The sequence below is a fragment of the Primulina tabacum genome, chromosome 18, assembly GCF_025594145.1.
Source record: "Primulina tabacum isolate GXHZ01 chromosome 18, ASM2559414v2, whole genome shotgun sequence".
NCBI classification, from domain to species: domain Eukaryota; kingdom Viridiplantae; phylum Streptophyta; class Magnoliopsida; order Lamiales; family Gesneriaceae; genus Primulina; species Primulina tabacum.
Window position 1 is genome coordinate 26539337 of NC_134567.1, and position 24390 is coordinate 26563726.

Sequence of the window (24390 nt, forward strand, 5' to 3'; positions counted from 1 at the left end):
CTACAAGAATCCTTAATTTTTGCTAACCAACAAATGATTTCGTCCACACTTTCTCGCTAATTCGTCTCCACGAATGTCGGCATTCCACCCACATTCCCACAGGTCTCCATTTAATCCCCGAAGAGAAACCATAGGACTGCCATCGCATTTCAATTAAGCTACTCTATAAATCTTGAATTCACAGGAACAAGAATCTCCATCGTTCTGTGGTTTGAACCAAAAGGAAAGGAAGAGCATATATATCCCCTCTTTGAAATTCTATTGTTTTTTCAGTTTGAAAAAGCAAAGAAAGAGAAGAGACAATGGCGCCATCTGTAGAACCACGGGACGATGCAAAGACGGAGCAGGAGAAGGCCATCGACGATTGGCTTCCCATCACTTCTTCTCGTAACGCGAAATGGTGGTACTCCACTTTCCATAACGTTACCGCCATGGTTGGAGCTGGTGTGCTCAGTCTTCCGTATGCAATGTCACACATGGGATGGTAAGCACGTCCTGATTTTGTTACTGGCTTTTTGGTCTATAAGTCTGTGAAACTTTAACGAGATATGACTTGGATATTGCTAATATATCCCGCGTCATAGCATTTCGTGAAAAAATGACTAGAAGTAAAATAAATCTTGGGTTAGAAACAATATTTGATGACACAGCACGAAAAGTAAAAGCATGTATATATATGATATATCAAACAAACGGGACGTATTTTCTAACTTTCCTGTCATTTCATTTTGGTTTTCGCAAACCCTAATTTCTTTTCGCACGTTTGTTCAGGGGACCTGGAATAACAGTCATGGTATTATCATGGATCATTACCCTATACACCTTGTGGCAGATGGTGGAAATGCACGAAATGGTACCCGGCAAGAGATTCGACAGGTACCACGAGTTGGGACAACATGCTTTTGGCGAGAAACTCGGGCTATACATTGTCGTACCTCAGCAGCTTGTGGTCGAAGTTAGTACATGTATCATTTACATGGTGACTGGAGGGAAATCGCTGAAAAAATTCCACCACACCGTCTGGCCTGACAGCAAGGATATCAAGCTCACCTATTTCATAATGATATTTGCATCAATTCATTTTGTGTTGTCTCATCTGCCCAACTTCAACTCCATTTCTGTTATCTCCCTCGCTGCTGCTGTAATGTCTCTCAGGTAACGAAACGTCGATATAGATACTCAAATTTGGCATTCCCTTGTCAGCATATTGCGGTTTCAATTAAGTTTCTTAAAACTTACTTGGTTCTTGGACAGTTACTCGACCATTGCATGGACAGCCTCACTTGCTAAGGGTGTACAGAAGGATGTAAGCTATGCCTCATCGAGCACGAGTGCGTCGGATAAAACGTTTAACTTCTTCAATGCACTGGGAGATGTTGCCTTTGCATATGCTGGCCACAATGTCGTGTTGGAAATCCAGGCAACGATCCCTTCAACACCCGAGCAACCATCCAAGAAACCTATGTGGAAGGGTGTCATTTTCGCGTATCTCGTCGTCGCACTGTGCTATTTCCCCGTTTCCTTTGTCGGTTACTACGTGTTCGGGAACTCTGTCGATGACAACATTTTGATTACACTGGAGAAACCAACTTGGCTCATCGCCATGGCTAACATGTTCGTCTTGATACACGTTATTGGAAGCTATCAGGTTAGATGAAACTTATACTGTACCTCAAAATTCAGTAGATCAATTTTATAATTCTATACATGGTTCGCCGGAACGGTTGCGGTGCTTGGAACGGCAACTACCGTTTCAGTTCCAATGTTATGTTGCGGAACAGTTGCGGAACGGTTGTATAAAAAAATTAATAAATTCAAAAAATTGGTAAAAAAAATTAAAATATAAATTACATCATACTAAAAAATAAAATATATGAAGTTATTACAAATTAATCTCTCAATACAAAACTATTTTACAATAATAGCACAATAAGAAATACACGCTAAAAATTATAACATACCAAAGCTAATACCATGAAGAGTGACGCGGAGGAGCGAGATCATTGTTATATTCTTCATCAATATCTCGTAGATTAAATTGATTTCGAACATTTGGATATTGACGTGATTGTCCACATGCGCGCCACATTCTGCCGAAAACTCATTTTTAACTTACGAATTAGGAAAAGTGGTCAACATGAAAGTTGTAGCCCTATGTGTTTTCTTTCATCTCCAATTGACCTCATGTCATTTGAAGGTTTGAGTAAAAAGTTATGCTCATTTTCCTAACATGTGTCAGTGCAAGAACAACGATACACACGACAGACTTCGGGCCACTTTTGGCTCGTCTTCCCTAATGATTTGAACAAAACTCAAAACATGAAAGTTATAGCCTTATATCTTATCTTTCTAATGGAAGTGACCTCACAACAATTGGATAAATATACAAGACATTATACTATAAACCACAACTACTGCCACATTTTTCATACCGTTTATGCACTTCCATTTCCTATTTGGCTCAAGATCAACTTTCTATTCTACACATTCATTTTCATAATCATCAACTATGAAATATAATATCAATAACATAACCATTCTATTATCATACACCGTAATGAACCATGAATATCTCATAACCATATTTTTTAAACACCAAAACCGTTCCGTTCCGCTTTCCCGTTAAATCGCCGATAAAACGTCGAAGAACAGCGCTACAACACAATCACCGATTTGCCCTTGAACTTTGGAACGGTTGTCACCGTTCCCGTTCCGTTCCGACCGCTTAATGGCCGTTCCGGCGAACCATGATTCTATATGATGTGTGGATCTAACTCATTTCCATGTAGATCTACGCCATGCCTGTTTTTGACATGCTGGAGACTTTCTTGGTGAAGAGATTGAAATTTGCTCCTTCATTTAAGCTCCGTTTCACCACTCGTACTTTATACGTTGGTAAGAACAATTTAAACACAATGTCTAGATTAATGTAATCATCTATCAAGAATTTTTTGTCATTATAGTATTGATTAATCTAAATCCGCCGTCGAAATTACGAATGTTTCTATTATCATTTTCTTGATGAAACCCTTGTTTTTGTTTCCAATATTGCAGGCTTCACCATGTTCATTGGCATGACATTCCCCTTCTTCGGTGGCCTTCTCGGATTCTTTGGTGGATTTGCTTTGGCACCAACAACCTACTTCGTGAGTCCCAAAAAAAAAAAAACATCATCATTAATTAATTCATTAAACTAAATATATTATTATTAATTATTAAATTTTGTTTGTGTTTTTAGCTGCCTTGCATCATGTGGCTCGTTGTCCGGAAACCCAGAATCTTCAGCTTGTCGTGGTGTACTAATTGGGTAAGTTTATTATATATGCCAGTGTGTATTTTATTATTTAAGGAATAAATTTGTTTAAATTTTTTTTTTGTTGAATTTCAGATATGCATCATTCTTGGGGTTGCGTTGATGATAGTAGCGCCCATTGGAGGAATGAGGAGCATAATTTTATCAGCCAAGAACTATAAATTCTACCAATAAATATTTTATTTCGATATGAAGTAGATTCGAAGTCATTCTTGTAAATATTTCATATCCTTGATTGGATTTGGTATTTTATAGAATTTGGGATTTCTAAATCAAATGTAGTTGAATATTAATTAATAATGTTAGTTTTATGTTTACTAGTTTGTAGTCATGGTACTTAATTGGATTTTTTATTTTTAAATAAATTGTGATGCCTAATTCAATATAATTATTTAGAACCATATTTCTTCTCCCTTCATTTGTTTAATCTTTATTTTCCTATCCATCTCAACCTCAATTCAGTTTTTGCTAACCCAATTTAGTAATTTTTCTAAAAAAAATCATAAATTAACGTGATTTAAACTTTTGATTTAACTGGGAGTATTTTTTATTTAAGAAAATCATTTACGGAAAATTTGTTTTGGAAATTAACCCTCCCAAATGTATTTTAATGCACACAAATGTATTCAAATTTACTTGGGGATGATTGTTTTTCCAAAAATAAAAAAATAAAATTGACATTTTATTTTACTAACTATTGAAAGCTCAATTGATCAGTAGTGCTAAAGCCACTGGAAACATGAAATAAGAAACAGAAGATTTATAAATTCTAATTATTGATTTCAATAGACTAAAACTGTTGATAGATTTTCTTGAAAGCTAAGTTGAAAAGAAACATATGAGATAGATCTCGAATTTGAGGTCAATATAATAATAAGGGCTCTCCAAATATATATATAAACAAAATGAAAGAAAAAGAAAGTCTGATACATATTTTAAATACAAAACAACTGGTCATTTTGCGGCTAATTTCATCGAATAAGAACAATTTAAAAGCAATCTTTTAGCGGATGGTATGTGATCCATCTAACACTAAAGTTTTAAGTTTGAGACGAGATTTCAGTTTCGAAACAAGTTATAATAATAATCCCTTCTCCCAACTCAAAAAAAATCCTCTAACTACATTTTTTTATACATGTAAATATTCAAATGTTAGATAGGAAACTGGACAATATTTGAAAATTGAATCCTCTCTTAAAAAAAAAGAGTTCAACTCCTGGACCGGTTGGGCCGACCCAAGAACCAGCCCACAAAAAGAAGGCCAACGAAGAGTTAGGAGAAAAACAGTTCGTTTGTGTTCTATCTCACGCAAAAGACGAGACTGGAATAATTTCTGAAGTCGTCGAATTTATGTTTCTTTCATTTTTTAATTGGTTTTGCAATTCTGGAAGTGATACAAATTTTGTATAAATTGTTTGACTTAATGAAATATTCCACCTGCAATTAAGTTGATTATATTGCAATTAAGTTATGAAGTGTCTGAAATGTTGCAATTACCATGAGGCAATCAGGATAGGTTGGAATTATGAAACCGGGTTCAACCACTTCTTTTGGAGAGGTAGGTGTTTATTTTTTTGCCTAAAATTAATGGCAAAGGGGTATGAGTTCGTTTTTTTTAACTTTACTATTTACTCAGAGGATTGGAATTCACTGTTCGAAGCTGAATCAAGTCACAGAAAAAGAGTGTGGATTGTATTTGTACTCCAATGATGTTGCCATGTGAGTGATTTTACATTCTCAAAGGTCATATCACCTATATGTTGTCCCAAACACTTTGTTGTCATTTGTGAATACGCATTTAACTTATTTGATACTTTTAAACTTCTGAGCGTTAAAGAGGTATTGCTTGCTCTGCTGCATTTCTCTTGTATGTTTTGGCGAGCAATTTATTTAACAGAATCTTGATCTTCTATCCCATTTTGGATATTTCACTGCCCAAAATAATTTCCAGTTCATCTCCCATGAGTATGATTCTGTCTTTATAAAGGTGAAACAAACCATTACCACAACAGTTAGTTTGATAGTGTTCTTTGCTTGCCACAATTTTTTGTTTCATATATAAAATTATCGAATAAAAGGTTTATATTAAATAGGATTTTGGATGGTGAATATCAAGAAGTAAAACAAGACATACTGGGTACTCCCACCAGTAAACCCACATCTGCGAATATGAAAGATTCAACAGAAAAAACAAATGGAAGCAAATTTGCCTCTGGAATACCTCCAGATTCAGCGGCACCTTTTGGGCAAAGAAAGAGCAAGTTCGCTGTCCAATCCTCACTTAATGAGAATCACAGTACACAAAATGTTACGATTGAATATCATACAAATACTGAGGATGGCATCATCAAGAGAGTTCAGCCAAACCAAAAGTGTACCATGCACATTATTAGTTCTCAACTCGAGCCAGGTTGCAGGTTCATGTATGATGATGACAAGGTATTTTTTTTTCTAGAACTGCAGTATGCTAACCTTTCTATGCCGGAAAAGCTCCTAAACTTGTTTTTGGTGATTTAGTTTTTTTCTGGAAAATTTCATTAAAAACCAAGCAATATCATTTGTATCGGGTGGAATATGTAATGAACTAGTCGACCCTTCCATTGCTTCCCAGGCAATTCAGTTCCGTATTACTGAGGATTGTGTTCTCATGCTATTGTTAACATATGGAAAGTTTTAAGGAATCAAGAAGCTATTGAACTGAAGGCATGATCTCCTGCGGTTATTATCCAATGCCACAATCGTGCTATCTTCACAAAATATTCTATCCTAATATCTAATGAATTGTGCTATTTCAAAAAAGTATATTTGCTGTTGGCATGATCTGTTGTGAGGAAGAAGGCCGCCTGAAGGAGAAGCCTGTTTTGCTGCAAGCAGGTAATGCGCTGTTGTCAACTCATTTAAGTTTCCTACCAATTTTTTTGTTGCATAAATGGATTTCATTGGCATTTCAACCACCAGAAAGAAATCTTGTGTTGTTTCAAAATTCAACGATGCATTTCCAGTAGCAGTTTCACTTCGTTCACTGGGTGGATAACATGATTACTTTTCTCTGTATGACTAGATCACAGTGGTTGACTGGTTGGTTATAAATTTATTAGTGCCAAGATTATCACACTTTTCCACGCTTGAGAGTGACACTACTCCATCAAGTTTTGACAAGGCAAATATTTTTAGTAAGGCGTGTGTTACCATCCATTAACAAAAGTCTATGGTAGTTATTCATCCATTATGTCTGGTTTGTGCTATTGACACTGCTGAGCATTCCGGAGGACAGCGTGTTCGTCTTGATTTGCAAAAGTTAAACCAGTTCTCTGTTTTCCCAGGACAGGTTAGGCGACTTTTCTTGGGAAAATCCTTTTTTACTCTGCAAATAGTTGTGCAGGATAAGAGTCAAATTTTTAAAATGACAAATACAGATTGTTGGTGTTGAAGGGCTCAACCCTAGTGGACATTGCCTTGTTGCGTCAAAGATTATTGATTATGCCCCCTTATCTGTTGATTTTTGTGAGGACCATCCTTCAAAAAAAAAAGCCATAGATCAGAATCTTCAGATGACAAATTTCTCTCTAGATGTGCCCGAGCTGTCATTGGTATGTGAATGTTTCTCCGTTACATAATGATGAAGAATCAGTATGTTCAGGTGTTATGGAACTGATTATCATCTACAACTTTGATTAGCTTGTAATTTTAAGGTCTGGCACAATATTCAGAACTTTCTTAGTTTATAAAAATTCACCCATGATTTGCTTATATCATGTTCTCTTTGTGTTTGATGTAAGTGGTCTAAATAAGTCAATCACTGAATCTTCGAGGAACTAAGATTTTTTTTTATTATGTTCTAAAAATAGCATAACAAGGTTGTAGAGAGTATTTTGTGTGCCATTTGGCGAATGTGATTTCTTTTATTTACCTATAAATTATAAAATTGAAATTGCTTCCAAGGAATGGATCATCCTGCTGTGTTGCATGTATAAATTACAGAACTAGATATGAAATTAAACTTCTTGTTTAGGATATTATATTGTGATTTCTATTTTTTAAAACCTTGAGATCCTAAATGCAGTTTTTTAATCACTTGAATCTCAGAACAGATTGTTGCGGCAGCTCTGTTTACAACAAATGATAATTTATTCTTTGAGCCCTTAATTGAGCTTCTAGCATATGCATGCCGGAAGCAGCCTCAATTGCTTGTCCTGGTGAGGACCTCCTTTCCGCATGTAGCATTTGCTTTTGAGTTTTGTCCTTGGTGACGAGGGATGAAAATCTTCAGCTCTGTATTTGTCTTTGACAGCTAGGGCCTTTCGTCGATTCTGATCATCCGGGGCTTAAGAAAGGACTCGTGAATTGCACATTTCATGAAATGTTTCAGGTTGAAATCCTTGGAAAGGTTAGTCAAGTCACAAGGGGTATGCTCTAATGAGTTTTCTTCATCTGTCGAAGCAACAAGATTATGTTGAATATATGGGTTCTGTGGTGCGTGTGATTCTCACCATCCATCAGGGATGCTAATCACGACTTTGTTTTCCCGCAGGTAAGTTGTGGTATAGTACTCACCATAGTATTAAAATATGCTCTATGTTGTTTTGACATCATGCTTTCAATATTCACCCAACTGATCTCAATCATCAGGTGAAAACTATGCTCTGCACGAAATGATTCTATTTTATAACGTCAAATGATGATAGATTTGATTTTTTTGGTGGACCAGATACACAGCATGCCTAACCCAGGGACTTTCTCTGCAAATGAGGTGCCAATGATAATCTTAATGATCATAGTAGTGTTTTGCTGGGGATGTGATTGATGTTTCTTAAAAACACATATTTCCTGAAGTTTGAGGAATGAAACATCAAATGAAAGTTATACTTGATAAGGAAAAAAACCCAAAAAATAAAAAAATGCTTCCAATATCTCGAGAGAAAAAATTACCTAAGATCTGAGAAGCACCTGGTTTGGCATTCCATAAGCTTTACCACCAATCATATTAAATTTCACGCATGACACTCGATTTTCTGAAGACTAGCAAATTTTCTTTGGCCTTCTTTTTGCACCAACATAAAATAAGAATTTTTTGTACCAGAGGAAGTGATTCCAACTGCAAAAGAGAATTTTCGAACAAGAGGAAGTGATTCTACATGCCAAAGATTTTCCCGATTAATTGTTTTGTTCTACAGGTGAAAGTTGCTTGCGGCAATGTTGACATACTAAAGCACCTTAGTGCAGAGGAAATCTATCGAAATCCGAGTGGGTCCAAGCATCGCATGACTAATTTAGCAAAGCATGTTATTAACCAATGCAGGTGATTTAATGATCTATGCCTCAGATTGTTTGCTTTGTTTTCTCCTTTATAAATTGATGTGTGATTCATTTCTATATATTATAGCAGCTTCTATCCTCTATATCCACCAGCAGAAGATGTACCCTTGGATTATTCCCTCCCACGTGAAGCTCTCCATTTATCGTCCCTGATATTCTCTTTTTGCCTTCAGACTTGGCTCATTTCGTGAAGGTTAAGAACCATTCTTCTCCATACGATTCTATTAATCACAGTGAAGATATATAGTTTCACAGCTTCTCTATACAGGAGTCACTGTGGATTATTGTAGGCGAGTTTCCAAACTAAAATGAAATCCATTTTCCTTGAGCACAGTGATCTCCCTCGAGGAAATAATTGGAGGAGGAAGGCAAAACAAGTGAATCAATTTTTCGCATATAGTCCTTCACCCGGTAGCAGAACCATGGATAGCTATCTTACAGACTCTCTAAACTTCATAACATAATTGCATATTGAATACAATCTCAAAACAAATCTGAAGTCACTGATAGTAGTTTTCTTCATGAGGGATTGAAGCTGATGCTCTTGGCACCTTGCATCACAATCTTGCGATATGATGATTCGCTGGAAAATCTTGAATTGGTATGTGCTCTTTCAACTCTCTGTAATATAAGGAGATTTAACTAGTACGATGGTATATTTTTATTGTCGTGTTTTTAAAGTGTAATATAGAGTGGTTGTTACTTCGCAAATAAATTGTTGTCCTCGCAATTAAATGCCAGTGAACCATCTAAAGAATATGCTATGATTTTGGCAACCGCATTCTTAGCAGCCAATGTACAACAACGATTCAACATGATGAGTAAAAGATACCTAGAAACAAAGTACTGTAGCAACTAATTAACTATACACTTTTTTATTGAACTTTTACACTCACCTTAGAATGTCTTAGCTCAATTTCTTCGCGTTTTTCTCGGTTCTCTCTCTGTAGAAGTCAATCCACAGATGCAGAACCCACAAAATGCTGGCCCCAATTCCTAATCCTATGACGACAATCCAAGAAATCCAAGCCCAATTAGGGAACACACCATCACCTAAACCACGGGTGAAATACAATCCTATCTTGTAGGCAAGCAGTGGTCCAAGAATCCCCCTCACCACACTGTAGTATGCATAAAAAATCGGCGACAAGAAATTTAACACAGCAGCCGCCTCGGTCGAATCATCCTTGCGATATCTAGCTAGGCTCCATGTGTTTTGGCATGTAGTTGTAGCCTCAGCAAGAACTAAAATTCCAAGAATTGCAACTGCTCCAACTCCAAACACATATCGGCATGTCATTAAGACATATAGTGTTGCTACATGGTGTACAATGAATAGGACATCACTTGGGACCAAGAAAATATAGTGCAAGAGGTCCAGTAAGAAATAAGATATGCTGTATTCAAGTACTGAGTTTTGGAAGGCAGTGTTTGGAGAATCGAATTCTATCTGGGTTACACTGTTTTGAGACAGTAAGATTGAGAAAATGGATGAAACGAATGCAGGGTTGCCATGAGCAAGAGACATGAGACAGCTTGAAGCTTCAGCCCTGTACAGTTTACCCCAGTTCTTGAAGATGGTGAAATATCCCAATAAGTAGACGAGTATGAACCATGAAATGAATACAGGAAGGGATGAATCATAGAATTTCGGGATTTCCATTGGAGCAGAAATACAGAAAATCGAAGGTTTTCAAATATTTCTTGCGAAAGATCAAAAAAAAAATCGTGCAAGAAAATTAGGATCTACAGCCGAAAACCAATGTTTTGAGTTCTCTACCAATTGTGTGCAAGAAAAATTCAAGAAAAAATACTTGGGATATTTTCTTTCCGGATAGGTTGCGTGAGGGGATTATCGAGTTCGAGGCCATTCTCCCATGGTTGACCTCAATAGAAACACGGGCACGTGTCACGTCCATTATTTCAAGAAAACCTTATTGCTGATGGAATATTCTGGTTTTACACCTGCTTTATTAAGTTACTCAAACATTCATCGTATTCTCTTCAAGCAACCTTAGGATCAGAATAATGTTTTTCCAGCTGGCAATCGTTTTATTGTAATCATTTCAAGCAAATTGCTTGTCGATTGGTGATCCATCAATGGGGAATCGAAGACTTCTACTGGTGGATAATATCCTCGGAATTTTAATTTTAAAATAATGACAATTTGAAAGGTTTAACCATTCCTTGTTTTAGTTACGTGACCACCCCAATCAAGTAATTGACATCACTTTCTTTAAATAATAATCACGAAAGCTACGTATGCCTGAGAATCTAACTTGATTATTTAAAGAATTCAATGTTAACTAGTTAAATATAAAAAATATATAAATTTTACGTTCAAAATATTCATAGACAGCATAAATTGTCGGTTGCCTGGATTCTAATTTGATTATTTAAAGAATTCAATGTTAACTCGTTAAATATAAATAATATATAAATTTAACATTCAAAATGTTCGTAGACAGTAGAAATTCTTCGTATGCATGAAATCCAGTTTGATTATTCAAGGAATTCAATGTTGTCCATGCTGCATATTTACCGCTGTTTACGTTTTAGCCAGCCAGCCAGTCCAATGACGTAAGATTATTCTATACTTCATCTGAAATATTTCTCCTCTTATACTATCGTCAAATGTTACTACGTTGATCACAAACACATGTCAACTTCCATAAAAATATAAAAAACCGACATGATTTAATGAAATTGGAATAAAGAGAGAAACACTCTTGGTAAAATGCATGAGTAAGAGCCAATAATTCCGCCACCTCGGCATTCTATCGCTAGAGCCACTTATCAACAAGTTCGAGAATTAAGCAAATACAGTTAAGATTCGGTTTAACATGGGAGAATTTCTTAGAGGCTCAAATTTGTTGTTGAACATTTGGACATTACGAAGCAGCAGTAAAACATGAAATTTTAAACATGCTTCTTCATGTTATTCCATTCATCGCAATGTCCATTGGCGACTTAGCATCTAGACGTACAGGTGGATCATGATTTTCCGTTTCTGAAGCAGTGGTTAATGGCATCACCCTAGATGACTCTACATGTGTGGTTGTGAAGATTTCTTCGAGTTATTCTTTCTGCGAACCTTGACAAAAGCCTTCTCCAAATCCTGTAATTATTAAAACATTGCAAGACTGAAGCAAGCATGTCTCAAGCAGAAAAATGACACTGCAAGCCCAAATTTTGCTTTTTATTTTTTTAAGTTTTGAACTTTGAAATGCCAGAAGTTTACAATGTATCATATGAAACTAAGCGAGTTAACTCCTCAGCTAATAATACTAGATTTGTAGTATACCTGAACTTGTTCAGCATTCGATTTATCTGAGGCCCAAAGCCCCTCAAAGTTATAATAAGCTCTTGCTTTCTCATCAACAGCATGCACGATCAATTTTCCTATCAAAATCATCAGAAGTCATGCAATCACAAGGTGTTAAAATGTTAAATCACTACTTAACTGCACCAAACATGTTAACCCTTTCTAATCAACTTCTAAACACACTTCTATTAATATTATTGGTTTGTCCTATGAAGTTCATAGAGTTTGATGTGGTTTAAGATGTACATAAGAAAGAAAATGTATGCTTTTAAGGAGCTTGAGATTCGACGAAAAGGCAATTCAATTGAATTGAATGCAAAATTTGTCAACATGGTTACCGAAGGTTTTTACCAAATCTTGTAAGCATTTTAATCATTGTAGTCATAGCACTTGCTACCATTTGCACCAATGAAGAACATCTGGACTGGTGATTCAATTGTTTAGAAAGGAACCTATGAAGGAGCAAAAAAGGGTACCAGAATCTATTGCGATCCACTTCCCCCCTTCTTGCCCTACCACAGTAGGCAGCAACATCCTACTTGCACCTCTCTGCTTTTGCTTAACCTGCTCATTTTAACAAAATAGTAAATCAAAAGTCAGACTGTAATGTCCGAAGCTACATCTATAGACTAAACTAAATCTACATCAACAAGTAATCTACATCAACAAGTAACCATGGGGTTGTTTCAAGGTTCAAGGAAGATTCAAGCACCATCCCGACTAATTTCATGTATAAACCTCTAAAAACAGATCTTTCACAAAACAAATTGACAACAACTACTTTAATGCTATGCTAATATCATACAGAGTGAGGAGATGTGCAGGCATTCATGTGTAAAAAAATTGGGCATGAAACTTAAATTTTGGGGAATCGAAAATTGACCAACAGAAATTGAGACTTGACATTTGAACTTGTGTATGGTTTAAAATATTTGGGTACGCACATCAATTATAGTTTTAGGTAAATCCACAGCCACTTAATCCTACTACGATAATTTCACTGACATCTGTCATTAAAACTCAACCTTTCAAGACGATAACATATACATAGTGGTTTTATAAATAAGTGAAATGAATAATTTTAGAAAATCATTGCAATTTGGTGCACACACTTTGATATCATTATCCATCCACGCCATTTGAGAACACGCAGTAAATCCACGCACACAGACAACACACTCGGAGTACAATCTATGTATAAATATGGTGGAATTCGATGGACGAATAAAAACATGTGGTTCCCATATCAAAATATTAAATTACAAAGTGCTTCACAGGCACAGCTTTCGTCAGCTGCTGCCTTAAAAAAAATTGCAGCAGAAAGAGTGACATATCGACACATTCAGATTAGAATGGGGAACAGAAACCTGCCTTGTAAATTAGGGCTTGAGAGATGTTGCGAACGTGCCACGGAGACCGACCAGTGGCGATCACCATGTAATCTGTGAACTCACAACGTTCTGGAGCTGGAATAACCTTAACATCGTCGGCTCCGACATCATGGAGGATCTTTTCAACCTCCTCCAAGCTTAACAATTCCTTCTTCGTTGCGACAAAGTCTGTGACGTCATGTGAAATGCTGGAGAATCCGATTTGACGAGCGAAAATTGAAGAAGAGGTTAGGTCTTCACACCGATGACTGATGGAAAATGACGTAGAGGACAGAACTCGGCGGCGCAACACCGACCACATTGAATCGCCACCGCACTGGCAGGGGTATAGCCCACGCAAATAGGGCTTTTGTGTTTTGACTTATTTTTATAGTATGTGATATATTTGCATATCATCCATGACTAAGCGATGTTAAAAATCATATAATTAATGAAAAAATATTATTTCTTGTGCTAAAGTATTATTTTTTATTGTAAATATCGATATAGTTGATCAGTCTCACAAATAAAAATTCGTGACACGGTCTCACAAGAGATCTACTCTTAATTTTCGATGTCATCGGGTCAATTTTTCAAAGTCACGTCATCCATTTTTTGACATTATGATACTACTCTGGTGAAAAAAAATAAAAATTTTCGATGAGAACGTCACTCATTTAAATGGTATACAAATCAAATCGAATTGAATATTAATAAAATTTTAAATTTTGAATTATTTATTTTAGTTCAAATTGAATTCGGATACAAAAAAATTATACTTCTTGTTCGAATTAGATTTGCATCAAGTCTCGAGTTCGACTTTAGTTTGAAATATTCGAACATGTTTATGAGCTATTTTGAAACTAAAATCTTCAAAATATATTTATTTAATATATATAATTATACTAATAAAAATATAATAGTTCACGAGCAGCTCGTGAACTATCGAGCAAAAATTTAAAATCAAATTCAGCTAATTCAAACATGTTTGAATTTAACTCGAAATTAATAATTTCAAATGAGAATCACATATTTCCAGAGTAATCTAAAAAATCTCAAGAGTCGGTTTAATTCGTTTACATACTTAATTTGATCTAACGTATAGTTATTTCCAAAGATTTAAAAAAATAGCATCATTATATTTTAAATATATATAACACCAGGATATAATTTTGTTTCAAACATAAATATTAGGCATATCAAATTATAATCAAGTATACACTTTTCATTTTATCAAACTAACTATATGAATATTAATTGAGTACCTAAAAGCAACCACTTCTAATTTTACCCTTTAATAATTTGTTATGCCATTTGATTGTGTGAGCTTATTAATAATATTCATATCTATTTCATCTTATTCATAAATTTTTCTCAAATTTCTCTCTATTCTCAAAGTTAACATGTATTTTTTTAAAAAATATCTATTTATTCTAATAATTAAATTACGGAGCACCTATAACTAAAGTCTTAATATTAATCTTACATATTAGAGTTCTTAATTGAAATTTTCAACGACAAGCAATGATTAATTTTGTTAATTTAACACGAAGGAGAGATGCTACTGATCTCGTAATTATTATGTGACAAAGATATGTAATGATAATTATCTTTTTAAATTAAGAGACTAAAATTTTTAGTTCTTTTTGTCGCACGCGCGCGCACACTCACATATATTTATATAAAATAGGTCTTTTGTGAGACGGTCTCACGTATCTTTATCTGTGAGACGGGTTAACCCTATCGATGTTCACAATAAAAAGTAATACTCTTAGCGTAAAAAGTAATATTTTTTCATGGATGACCCAAATAAGAGACTCGTCTCACAAATACGACCCGTGAGACCGTCTCACATAAGTTTTTGCCATTTATATATACAATTTTGCACTAACAGAATGAATTCGCGTATACTTTTGGATTTTTCTAAAATATCATCAATCTTATAAAACTAAACATATCATTACTATATTATGATTCACAAATAAATATTTTTTCATCCTATCTATTATTTTTTATATAATTTCAATTTAAAAAATTGATAAAGTTCATTTTAAATTTTTTTAAAAATAATTTTTTTATATAGATAACATGTATCGCGTATATTATTACCCGTTAATATATATTATATTTGATGGGGGATGAATTGAGTGTGCTGTGACAAGTTGTATAATTATAAAACGTTCTCTAGTTGTTGGCTTATGTGGTCCATTGCAACGATTATTAAAAAAAAAAATCAATTTTTTTTATATCATATATGAAAGAAAAAATATGATTCCTTAACTTATTGGTCAATTTTTTTTTATATCATATATGAAAGAAAAAATATGATTCCTTAACTTATTGGTTGGAAAAAATTTGGATATTTTTAAAAGTATGGAAGAGTTTTCTCTCCTTTCAATCAAAAGTAATAATTGCTACAACCACTTGGGGGAAACAAAAATCTTGATGGGACAATTTGAATAATTATCACCAAATTTGGCATTGGTTTTTTTAAAGATAATAAAATATTAAATTGATATTGGTTGGTGTAGGTAGAATTTAATTCAAAGAGTCGAATTAGTTCTGTGTATAAGGCAAAGTTATTACCCTTGAATCAAACGCATGCTCGTATTGGTATTACATACATTAATGATAAATAAATTCTTCCCGTACAAAAACAAAAACAAACCTACATAAGATTATATCTCAGTTCAATTTCATGCTATAAATCTCATATTTAACTCGATTCATGAAAAATATTTTTTTTCAAATATATCGTGTCGAACCGTCTCAAAAACATAAATCCATGAGACAATCTCACAGGAGACCTACCTAATTGAAAACGAGAGAGAGTTGTTATATGAATCTCAGCCTTATAATATGGATATAGATATGAGCAAAAACTTGTGTGAGACGGTCTCACGGATCGTATTTTGTGAGACATATATCTTATTTGGGTCATCCATGAAAAATATTAATTTTTATTGTGAATATCGATAGGGTTGATCTCGTCTCACAGATAAAGATTCGCGAGACTCTCTCACAAGAGATCTACTCATAGATAGGTATGTGTCCAAACAAATAATTTAATCATGTATTTCATATATTTGCATTTGTGATTAAATTTTTTTCAAGTCTATATCAACACCCCACGGAATTTCTCAACACAAGGGGAAATTTGCAAATATATTCTCAAGACAAGAATACCTTCAAAAATTTTGACAATGTTGTTTACTACAAACAGAGGCAAACGTGAAATATTTACCATCTATACCAAAACTAAACACATGTGTTATTGGTTCCCTCTTGGCATATTAATTAATTAAATCATTAAATGCTCCAACAATGAGATCAATCATGTATATGGAGGATTCCTAGTTTAATTGCTCTATATTACACAATAGTTGTTTGGAAAAAAAAAAAAAAAAAAACTTACATACAGTCATATTTAATATTCGTTTGTCTAAATTATCCGATTATTGAAATCATGTTAAAAACTAAACAAATTCGAAATCGAGTCGAATTAAGTCAAATTAGGCGGATTACTACGCGAACTTTTGTTAGTTTATATCTCCCATTTACAATTTTCGAACACATTATGCGAAAACATGTTCTTAATATGTTTGATCTATGCTATAAAATGAAAACCCAAATAATAATAATAACAGCAACAAAGTCACTAATTAAAATAATATAAAAATTCATGTGAAACGATTTAAACGAGTCAATTTTGATAGACATTTATTCTATTTAGATCAATTTGAAAATATATTATTTTTTATGTCAAAATATTATTTTTTATTGTAAATATAAATAAAATTGATACGTGTATAAAAAAAAATTTCGTAAAATTATGTCACAATAGAGCTATCATTGAAATAAAAACACCATTATCTCTTTAGATATGAACATAGTTTCTCACACCTAATCTGAACAGCGGCAACCGCAAAACCATGAAATTATGTCCCAAACCACTCATTTATGTCACTATTATTACACTACCCTCCTTTTTTGTTCATTTAATTTAGGAGTAAAATTACAGAAAAAGTGGAAAAATAAAAGTGTAATAAGAAAATGAAAGGCAGAGCAAAGAGAAGGAAAAAATGGTAACTGCAGAAAAAGAAAGAAAAGAAAATGGAGAATCAAAGCTGACCGAGAGAGAGGAAGTAACAAAACTATAGAAAGGTAGTCAAATAAAGCGAAAAACAATGCCAGATGATCACTGTCTACACATTGTTTTCCACAATTATTATCGTTAATCACTTCATTTTTTTTATTGTTTACGAATTTCATTGTTAATCACTTCATTTTTTTATTTTACGAGTTTCATTTGTCATTTCTTTTTTCCTTTTAAGCTTTGCCGCTGCTGTCGTGGTGGTGGTGCTACTGCCTGCTGCACATTTCGCTTTCTCCCCTTGCAATCTACCTCTCACGTGAACAATAATTAGGCCCTTTATTCATCTTTTCATCCGTCTTTTCTAGGTTTTCTTTCTACAGTTTTGCCTGATCTTGGATTTCTCTTGATCTGCTCACTTCCCTTCAGATCCAGATCACTTGTGGGGCGTGTAATGTTCAGAGGACTTGAGGGTTTTGCAGTAAAGCTGTGAGTCTTGAAGTGGGTATCGTGGAATGACATTTTTGTGCTTGTTCTTGAGCTTGTTTCACCCTTTGGAGCTGCTGAATTTTGCTGCCTGTGTTAAAAGTGTTTGCTTTGGTGGTAAGTTGTGGTGGGTTTGGAGTGTTGGTTCCGGAAGTGGATTCTGGATTGGGTCTGGGATAATTTAGTAGACTTTGGTAGTTTAAGTGTTATTTGAAGTGGGCGTCGTTGAGCTGCAGAAGAAATACAGAGTTACATGATATTGGTGCAAATGGGTAAAAAAGGTGACATTTTTCTTCGATGTACCGAATGTGAAGTGGGATTTGATTCTTAGGTGTTGTAGAGGGGAAGTGTTGGAATGAATTTTCTCTACGGAGATGCTGGATCGAATTTTGTGATTTCAATGATTTGCTGTTTGAGTTAGGATTTTTGTTTTTCCTGAAGCGTTTGACTGGTAAACTATAGGCTAAATTTAAGGTGAGGATTTCAAATTAATGCCTCCATCACCGGCTGTGAGGGTTTTCCCACGTAGGGAAATGACGGTAGAGAATCACAAGAGAGGGCGCAGTCTCGAGAGCGGGATTCACTATCGAGATGACGACGATCTTGCTCTGTTCAACGAGTCGCGGAGCAAAGAAAAAGAGAATTTCTTGCTTCAGTCGAATGACGACTTTGAGGAGATATTCTGTGAGTTTTCACACCCTTGATCTGCTTTCAGATTATCTGCATTTATGGCTTTGGTATTTAGATAATAATGTGGTTTTTTTTTATTTGCTTAGTCTTGCTGACAAATGTTGCCTTTTTTTTGTCTCCTGTCTTTTGTTTTTTCGTTTATGGCATTTGGCAGCTACAAAGTTGAGGTACTTACCAGATCACAAGCTTGGAATCTCCATTCCTGCTAGGGGTGAGAGTAGTGACCTGCTGAACACAGAGGGAGATAAAAATGACTATGATTGGTTTGTTCTTTTATTTTTGTTATTTTGTTCTTGATTTTCTTTTCTTTCTCTCGTTTGAATTTTGTTGGTATAAAAAAAGGGCTAAAAGCAACTATCGATGTGGTTTCAGGATATAGCAAAAATCCATTTTGCGCATTAACATTTTCCTGATGATTCTATCCATGTTATTGAAACTTAGAAGTTCTGATATTGAACTTCGGGCAAAAGTAATACCCATCAGTGATTGCATAAAATGATGACTGGCGGTATTTCATTCTCCTTGTGTTCCTTACCGTGTCATTCAAACTATGTTGCAGGTTGATAACGCCTCCTGAAACTCCTCTTTTTACTTCTTTGGATGATGATGCGCCGCCAATTAATCTTGCGCCTAGGGGGAGGTCAAGGAGTCAACCTGTTCCAGTCCCGCTGTCATCCTCAGTATGATCTTACAAGAAGACTTGATTATGATATGACTCGTTTTTTATGTTCGTCTGAAATTGTTCATAAATGTGTTTTAACTGCAGACAGAGAAGGGTTGCACAAATAGTAGAGGTAGCGCAAGTCCTCAACGCTTGAGCCCATCTCCTCAGTCGAGTAACAATACACTGCAATCAAGAAGTAGGCCGCTTTCTGCTACACACTCAAGCCCACCGCCTACTTTGCGACAGCCTTCTGCTTTAAGAAGGTTGTCGTCCCCACCGAGTAAACCAAAACCTGCTCTGCGGTCTAGTACACCCAGCCCAAGGAGGATGAGCACTGGTTCAGTCAATGGTGTCTCCCCATCGGGAGTTAGAGGTGCCTCCCCCATCAAGACGAGTCGGGGGAACTCTGCTTCGCCAAAAATAAGCACATGGCAATCTAACATCCCTGGCTTTTCTTCAGAGGCCCCACCTAATCTTCGTACCTCACTGGCTGATAGACCAGCATCATATGTACGAGGTACTTCTCCAGCATCAAGGAACAGCTCCCGATCTGGAAGACAATCCATGTCTCCAACCGCTTCTAGAAGTGTCAGTTCGTCACACAGTCATGATAGGGATCCATTTAGTGTCCATAGCAAAGCGTCAGTTGCATCATCTGGTGATGATGATGCTGAGTCGCCACAATCCTTACCTATCAGCAGCTCAGACCGTTCAGCTCCTAGAAGCATAGGGACTCTCCCAAACATGAGGACTGTTGGATATTCCAAGAAACCGTCTAAAATTTTGTACAGCTCCGCCCCCAAAAGATCCTTCGACCTGGCGCTCCGACAAATGGTTAGGCAACTTTCTGTATTAGTTTTCCCTTTGGTTTCTTGGTAATGGATCACACTATCTTGTTATTCCAGTTGTCTGATATTTGTTTCCTTCTGCTCAGTGTCAAAATGCAGTTCAACAATGACTTGCTATATTAAGTGACCGACCATGTCTCTTAATTGAAAATTAAATGGCTTTACTTTTCTCAATATATCTTGTATGTGTGTCTATTTTTGCATGTGCACAGTCTTTAATAAATGCTGTTGTGTCCATCTGTTCCTTGCACAGCGGAAGTGCAACATTGTGGTTAATCATAGAATGCTGATTTTTTTGGCACTATTCACCAGATTTTCTGGATGGTGTTTGTTCTATTTACTATTTTTCTTTTTTTTAGTGCTAGTTTTAGTTTGAGTTTTTTTAATGTTATTTAATATTGACTCTATAGTTGATGAGGAAAGTATTTTCTTGTATATGTTTACTTAAAATTTGCATACCACGTGTCAATATATGCATATACCAAACTGCTTAGTTTGATGCTGTGATTGGATTTATTTTTCTCTGATAGTAAGGTCATGGATACCAAGGTTGTAGTTAATCTTTTTCTCACTTTTCCTGCTATGATGTGCTTATAGCTTCTTGATCCATCAACTTAACTCGCCAGGCTGCACCATATTACTAACTTGATATCAAGAGCCATGCATGAGCTTCTACTTCTAGGCTTCACCTTTCAGAAAATGATTGTAACCATCAAAAAATAAAACATGACTTCACGAGTTCTTCATAATCATCATCAAACAAGGAAATACTTGTTTGCATTTGTGCACGGAAAAAATAGTGGTAATGGCTGATGCATGATGAAATTACAATTTGAAGGATACTTAAAACTAGTTTTGGGATGGGTGAAGTAGAATGGTTTAATATAAGGTGGAGGGACTCAAGATTAATAATTATTGCCTATTCTCGACTGTGGACCACGACTTGGTCTGTATGATGGTTTCCCAACAGGTCAAATATGATACGGCCATGTCACTTCCTGAAGCATGTTTTATTGCTGTATCTTTTAACTGATTTCACGAGGTGACATTTTTTTCCATGTAATTGTATGCAGGATAAGAAGGGCCCTCAGAATATGTTTAGACCCCTCTTGTCCAGTGTCCCCAGTTCAACTTTTGCAAGTGTACATCATCGTTCTCTGACATCCCGAAATTCTTCAATCACAACTAGCAGCAATGCCAGTTCTGACCAAGGAATGAGTGGAGCACTTGATACAAGAGAAATTGAGCTAAACCAGGAAGATTTGACCCGTGAAAGTGTGAAAGCACAATATCTTAATTTGCAGGATGAAATATTTTCTATGGATCAAGCTGATGCTTTGAATGAAGATTTTGGGAACAAGATCATGAAAGAGTCCACTCTTAGTCAGCATGATGGCCCCTCCATAGTAAATTCTCGGTTTGGTGTTGCTGACCGAAATAGCCAACTTGACAAGGCTGCAGCTATGGATGATTATTCAAATGGTGATGGTCCACCAGATATGGCAATATGCTCGAAATGTGGCCTCAAGTTTCCTTCAGATGAAGATGTGATGGAAGGATACTTACAATTTTGTGCTAAGTGTGCGAATTTGGAAATAAATACAAGGCATAGTTCGCTTGAGATTTTGGACCAGTCTACTCCAGAACCATTGAAAGCTACCTGTTCTGGTAACATTGTGATAGATTATCTTGATGAGGTTACTGCTGAGGGTCAAGATTCATATAGCGAGCCAAGTCAGAATCCTGCAGCACTTCTGGTTGAGGAAGGGATAACGACTTCTGCCACCGATCAAGAGATTATTCATCAGCTGTATGGAGACTTTGGCCACCAGCAGTTGCAGCATGGCGGGGCCAATTTAAATTCTAAGGTGGAAGTTCCTGAAGGTGCGGGCATTTCTTTGTTGCTGAAGAAATCAAGTAGCAGCAGAGGACCCATTGTCCAAAGCAGGAGTTTTACTGCGAGTACCACCTGCTGTGATGATTTCTCCTATATGAGGGACTCTATGAATAGCATAAGAAGCTCCATTGGGCACATCAGTGCATCTGTGTCATCTTCTGTTGATATGGGCTATTCGAGAAAAATAGAAACTCGGGTTCAAAGGCAATCAAGTGGCCGAAAATCAGATACAGAAAATTGGATGCTTGATATGCCTACAAAGCACAAACAATCTGCCTCATCTTTGTCCGGTGCTTCAAGTCATTGCTTCCAGGTCCAAAGTGCAGCATCAAGTTGCCACGAAGATAGTATTGGGGCCGTAAAATGTGTAGATCCTAGTGAACAATCTCTGGCTTCTGAATATATGGATTCTCAAAGCCACATCTTTAAATCTGCTGCTGAATTAACTGACCATCTCATGAATGTCCACTCCGAAGATATTTCAGTTTTGCCAGTTTCGATTTCGGATTCTAATAATTCAATGGATGCAGATACACTATCTGCACATTCGCAGCCCTGTGGTCATGGGGAAGGTGAGATGCAAAGCCCGTGCCCTGTTGTAGTGGATGTTGAAGAAGCTCACACTCCAAGCTCTTTGGATACTAAACCCGAAATGGAAATAGATAGTGCTGATATTGTTGCTGCTGATTGTCATTCTGATGTAGATTCCAATAATTCCCACACAGATGAATTACTGGAGCCCTCTGATTCAGTGGCACAGAATAATGTTATAACAACTTTGGAAGAATTTTATATTTCAGATTCAGCCCGTGGTGCCCCTGGTATGTGCATCAGAATTTCGAATGTTTGTGTTTCTGATTCTCTTTCATTTTTTATCTTATGTTCGAGCTTCTTATTCTTTATTCTTCCTTCCCCATATTTGACGATTTTTTCTTGTTATTGTGTCCTAGTCTTATTCTGCAGTGGAAGGCTAAACCTTTTCAAGTGTTATTCTCTTCTCTAATTCATGAAACTTTCACTCTAATTGTAGAAGAATCAACTATTATGGTGGAAGACTCCGATGGAAGAAAGTCCCGAAGCTTGACTCTAGAAGAAGCAACAGACGCAATCCTCTTCTGCAGCTCCATTGTCCACAATCTCGCATACGAAGCTGTGAACATAGCTATAGATAAAGAAACACCACGAGTGGAACCAGTTCTACAACCGGAGATCCCGTTTGTTGCGAAATCCAATTCAGACAGACCGGAGATCCGGTCAAGAAACACTGGGAATCGTAATTCCAGATCCCAGAAAACTCGACAGAAGAAGTTGGAAACCGACCCAAAACCTGCTTCCATTGATGCTGAAACGGAAGCGAAGTTCATTCCACACGTAGTTAAATCTCCATATAAGTGGGACAGCATGAAGCCTCCAAAGTTGGAGTCCAAGTGTAATTGCACAATCATGTAGGATTCTCCGGCAGCTGTGGCATTGCTATGTGTTTCTACCATCATTTTCAGGCCTTTTGTTGGTTCTAATTCTTTTGTAAGAAAAATACATACACTTCCCGCTTAGAGATTTGATCATTCTTGTAAAGTTCTGATTCTATTATTAGGCTGATCATAATAGAGGAATTGCAATATTCTTGTTTGTTAGTATTTGGTTTTGTGGTAAATTCTTTTCTTCCGACGCTCAAGGAAATTGCATTCGGATGGTTATTTGTAATTGTTGGTGGTAAATAATGTTGCACTTGAAATATACATTTCGTATTGAAATTGGATTTATGGGGCCTCGTCACTTTCTATTTAATATACGAACGCAAAATAAATATTTAAATAAAGGAATTTTGCATGATCAAATCGCTAATAAATATTAGACGGGTTTTTTCGCCGATTTAAGAAAGCACAGAAAAATACGTGTAATAATATAGTTGGGGAAAAAAAGTAATGATAAATCCTAATACAGACAAATAGGGAACAGTTCAGGTGGAGAATACAAAATTCCAAAGACATGTTGTTAATTGTCCCACATCGATTGAATAAATAATTTGAGAGTTGTATATATGAACTTTGACAATCCTCTCCTCTTGAGCTAGCTTTCGGGGTTGAGTTAGGTTCAAGTTACAATCTTAACATGATATCATAACTCGGGTTCCACCGTTATGTGTTGGACTGCCTATAATTAGGTCAATCCAAGTTTTAATCTTAACACACGATAAAAATATACGTGCATGATATTTTGATGTTTACTTTTGAATTACTTGAAACTCTCTTTATCTTTGTCAATTTTTCCGTGTCAAAGCATACGCATTTGCGTCACTTATTGGTTACAAAGTAATGTGTATGTCTATATGAATAGTTATGATAATAAACGAGCCAAAAAAAAAAAAACGCATTCGCACAAACACCA

The 24390-nt window shown here is 35.8% G+C and overlaps 5 protein-coding genes across 8 annotated transcripts; 3 read left to right on the plus strand and 2 right to left on the minus strand.

Moving 5' to 3' along the window:
• The first annotated feature begins 188 nt into the window (after positions 1 to 188).
• On the plus strand, positions 189 to 3714 carry LOC142533523 (lysine histidine transporter-like 2). Its single transcript, XM_075640335.1, has 7 exons — positions 189 to 484; positions 772 to 1155; positions 1255 to 1648; positions 2790 to 2895; positions 3055 to 3146; positions 3239 to 3307; positions 3389 to 3714. Exons 1-7 carry the CDS (start codon positions 303 to 305, stop codon positions 3485 to 3487), a joined length of 1326 nt encoding a protein of 441 aa, XP_075496450.1. The 5' UTR covers positions 189 to 302; the 3' UTR covers positions 3488 to 3714.
• Positions 3715 to 4650: 936 nt separating this feature from the next.
• Positions 4651 to 8688, plus strand: LOC142533346 (uncharacterized). Its single transcript, XM_075640087.1, has 9 exons — positions 4651 to 4871; positions 4950 to 5032; positions 5407 to 6641; positions 6730 to 6903; positions 7405 to 7509; positions 7605 to 7700; positions 7845 to 7942; positions 8022 to 8063; positions 8394 to 8688. The coding sequence occupies exons 3-9, from the start codon at positions 6522 to 6524 to the stop codon at positions 8440 to 8442; spliced, it is 684 nt and encodes a 227-aa protein (XP_075496202.1). The 5' UTR covers positions 4651 to 4871; positions 4950 to 5032; positions 5407 to 6521; the 3' UTR covers positions 8443 to 8688.
• On the minus strand, positions 8260 to 10670 carry LOC142533345 (TLC domain-containing protein At5g14285-like). 3 transcript variants are annotated; one of them, XM_075640085.1, is made up of 2 exons: positions 9526 to 10670; positions 8260 to 8408 (listed from the first exon to the last, which is right to left on the minus strand). In XM_075640085.1, the coding sequence occupies exon 1, from the start codon at positions 10290 to 10292 to the stop codon at positions 9537 to 9539; it is 756 nt and encodes a 251-aa protein (XP_075496200.1). In that variant the 5' UTR covers positions 10293 to 10670; the 3' UTR covers positions 8260 to 8408; positions 9526 to 9536. The 3 variants fall into 3 exon arrangements, with proteins under 3 accessions (XP_075496200.1, XP_075496201.1, XP_075496199.1); XM_075640086.1 differs by lacking the exon at positions 8260 to 8408 and adding an exon at positions 9099 to 9250; XM_075640084.1 differs by lacking the exon at positions 8260 to 8408 and having other exon boundaries at positions 9380 to 10668.
• Positions 10671 to 11341: 671 nt separating this feature from the next.
• Positions 11342 to 13704, minus strand: LOC142533706 (protein Iojap-related, mitochondrial). The gene is made up of 4 exons (XM_075640566.1): positions 13326 to 13704; positions 12431 to 12518; positions 11934 to 12031; positions 11342 to 11747 (listed from the first exon to the last, which is right to left on the minus strand). Exons 1-4 carry the CDS (start codon positions 13644 to 13646, stop codon positions 11676 to 11678), a joined length of 579 nt encoding a protein of 192 aa, XP_075496681.1. The 5' UTR covers positions 13647 to 13704; the 3' UTR covers positions 11342 to 11675.
• A 3628-nt stretch (positions 13705 to 17332) lies between these two features.
• On the plus strand, positions 17333 to 23761 carry LOC142533712 (uncharacterized). Of its 2 annotated transcripts, XM_075640577.1 has the most exons (8): positions 17333 to 17488; positions 17659 to 17736; positions 17847 to 18587; positions 18748 to 18856; positions 19153 to 19273; positions 19360 to 20091; positions 21179 to 22823; positions 23033 to 23761. In XM_075640577.1, exons 3-8 carry the CDS (start codon positions 18395 to 18397, stop codon positions 23449 to 23451), a joined length of 3219 nt encoding a protein of 1072 aa, XP_075496692.1. In that variant the 5' UTR covers positions 17333 to 17488; positions 17659 to 17736; positions 17847 to 18394; the 3' UTR covers positions 23452 to 23761. The 2 variants fall into 2 exon arrangements, with proteins under 2 accessions (XP_075496692.1, XP_075496691.1); XM_075640576.1 differs by lacking the exon at positions 17333 to 17488 and having other exon boundaries at positions 17509 to 18587.
• The last annotated feature ends 629 nt before the right edge of the window (positions 23762 to 24390 follow it).

What these genes read in the sequence shown, in the direction of transcription:
- LOC142533706 (XM_075640566.1), bottom strand. Translation starts at nt 13,646, where the DNA reads ATGTGGTCGGTGTTGCGCCGCCGAGTTCTGTCCTCTACGTCATTTTCC. An exon ending in CTCAAGCCCTAATTTACAAG is followed by an intron (nt 12,519 to 13,325) that starts GCAGGTTTCTGT and finishes TAAAATGAGCAG; the next exon opens with GTTAAGCAAAAGCAGAGAGG. An exon ending in CGAATGCTGAACAAGTTCAG is followed by an intron (nt 11,748 to 11,933) that starts GTATACTACAAA and finishes TAATAATTACAG; the next exon opens with GATTTGGAGAAGGCTTTTGT.
- LOC142533712 (XM_075640577.1), top strand. Translation starts at nt 18,395, where the DNA reads ATGCCTCCATCACCGGCTGTGAGGGTTTTCCCACGTAGGGAAATGACG. An exon ending in GATAAAAATGACTATGATTG is followed by an intron (nt 18,857 to 19,152) that starts GTTTGTTCTTTT and finishes ACTATGTTGCAG; the next exon opens with GTTGATAACGCCTCCTGAAA. An exon ending in TTCAGCCCGTGGTGCCCCTG is followed by an intron (nt 22,824 to 23,032) that starts GTATGTGCATCA and finishes CTCTAATTGTAG; the next exon opens with AAGAATCAACTATTATGGTG.
- LOC142533346 (XM_075640087.1), top strand. Translation starts at nt 6,522, where the DNA reads ATGGTAGTTATTCATCCATTATGTCTGGTTTGTGCTATTGACACTGCT. An exon ending in TCTCTGTTTTCCCAGGACAG is followed by an intron (nt 6,642 to 6,729) that starts GTTAGGCGACTT and finishes TGACAAATACAG; the next exon opens with ATTGTTGGTGTTGAAGGGCT. An exon ending in AGGTTGAAATCCTTGGAAAG is followed by an intron (nt 7,701 to 7,844) that starts GTTAGTCAAGTC and finishes GTTTTCCCGCAG; the next exon opens with GTAAGTTGTGGTATAGTACT.
- LOC142533345 (XM_075640085.1), bottom strand. Translation starts at nt 10,292, where the DNA reads ATGGAAATCCCGAAATTCTATGATTCATCCCTTCCTGTATTCATTTCA.
- LOC142533523 (XM_075640335.1), top strand. Translation starts at nt 303, where the DNA reads ATGGCGCCATCTGTAGAACCACGGGACGATGCAAAGACGGAGCAGGAG. An exon ending in GCTGCTGTAATGTCTCTCAG is followed by an intron (nt 1,156 to 1,254) that starts GTAACGAAACGT and finishes GTTCTTGGACAG; the next exon opens with TTACTCGACCATTGCATGGA. An exon ending in TGTCGTGGTGTACTAATTGG is followed by an intron (nt 3,308 to 3,388) that starts GTAAGTTTATTA and finishes GTTGAATTTCAG; the next exon opens with ATATGCATCATTCTTGGGGT.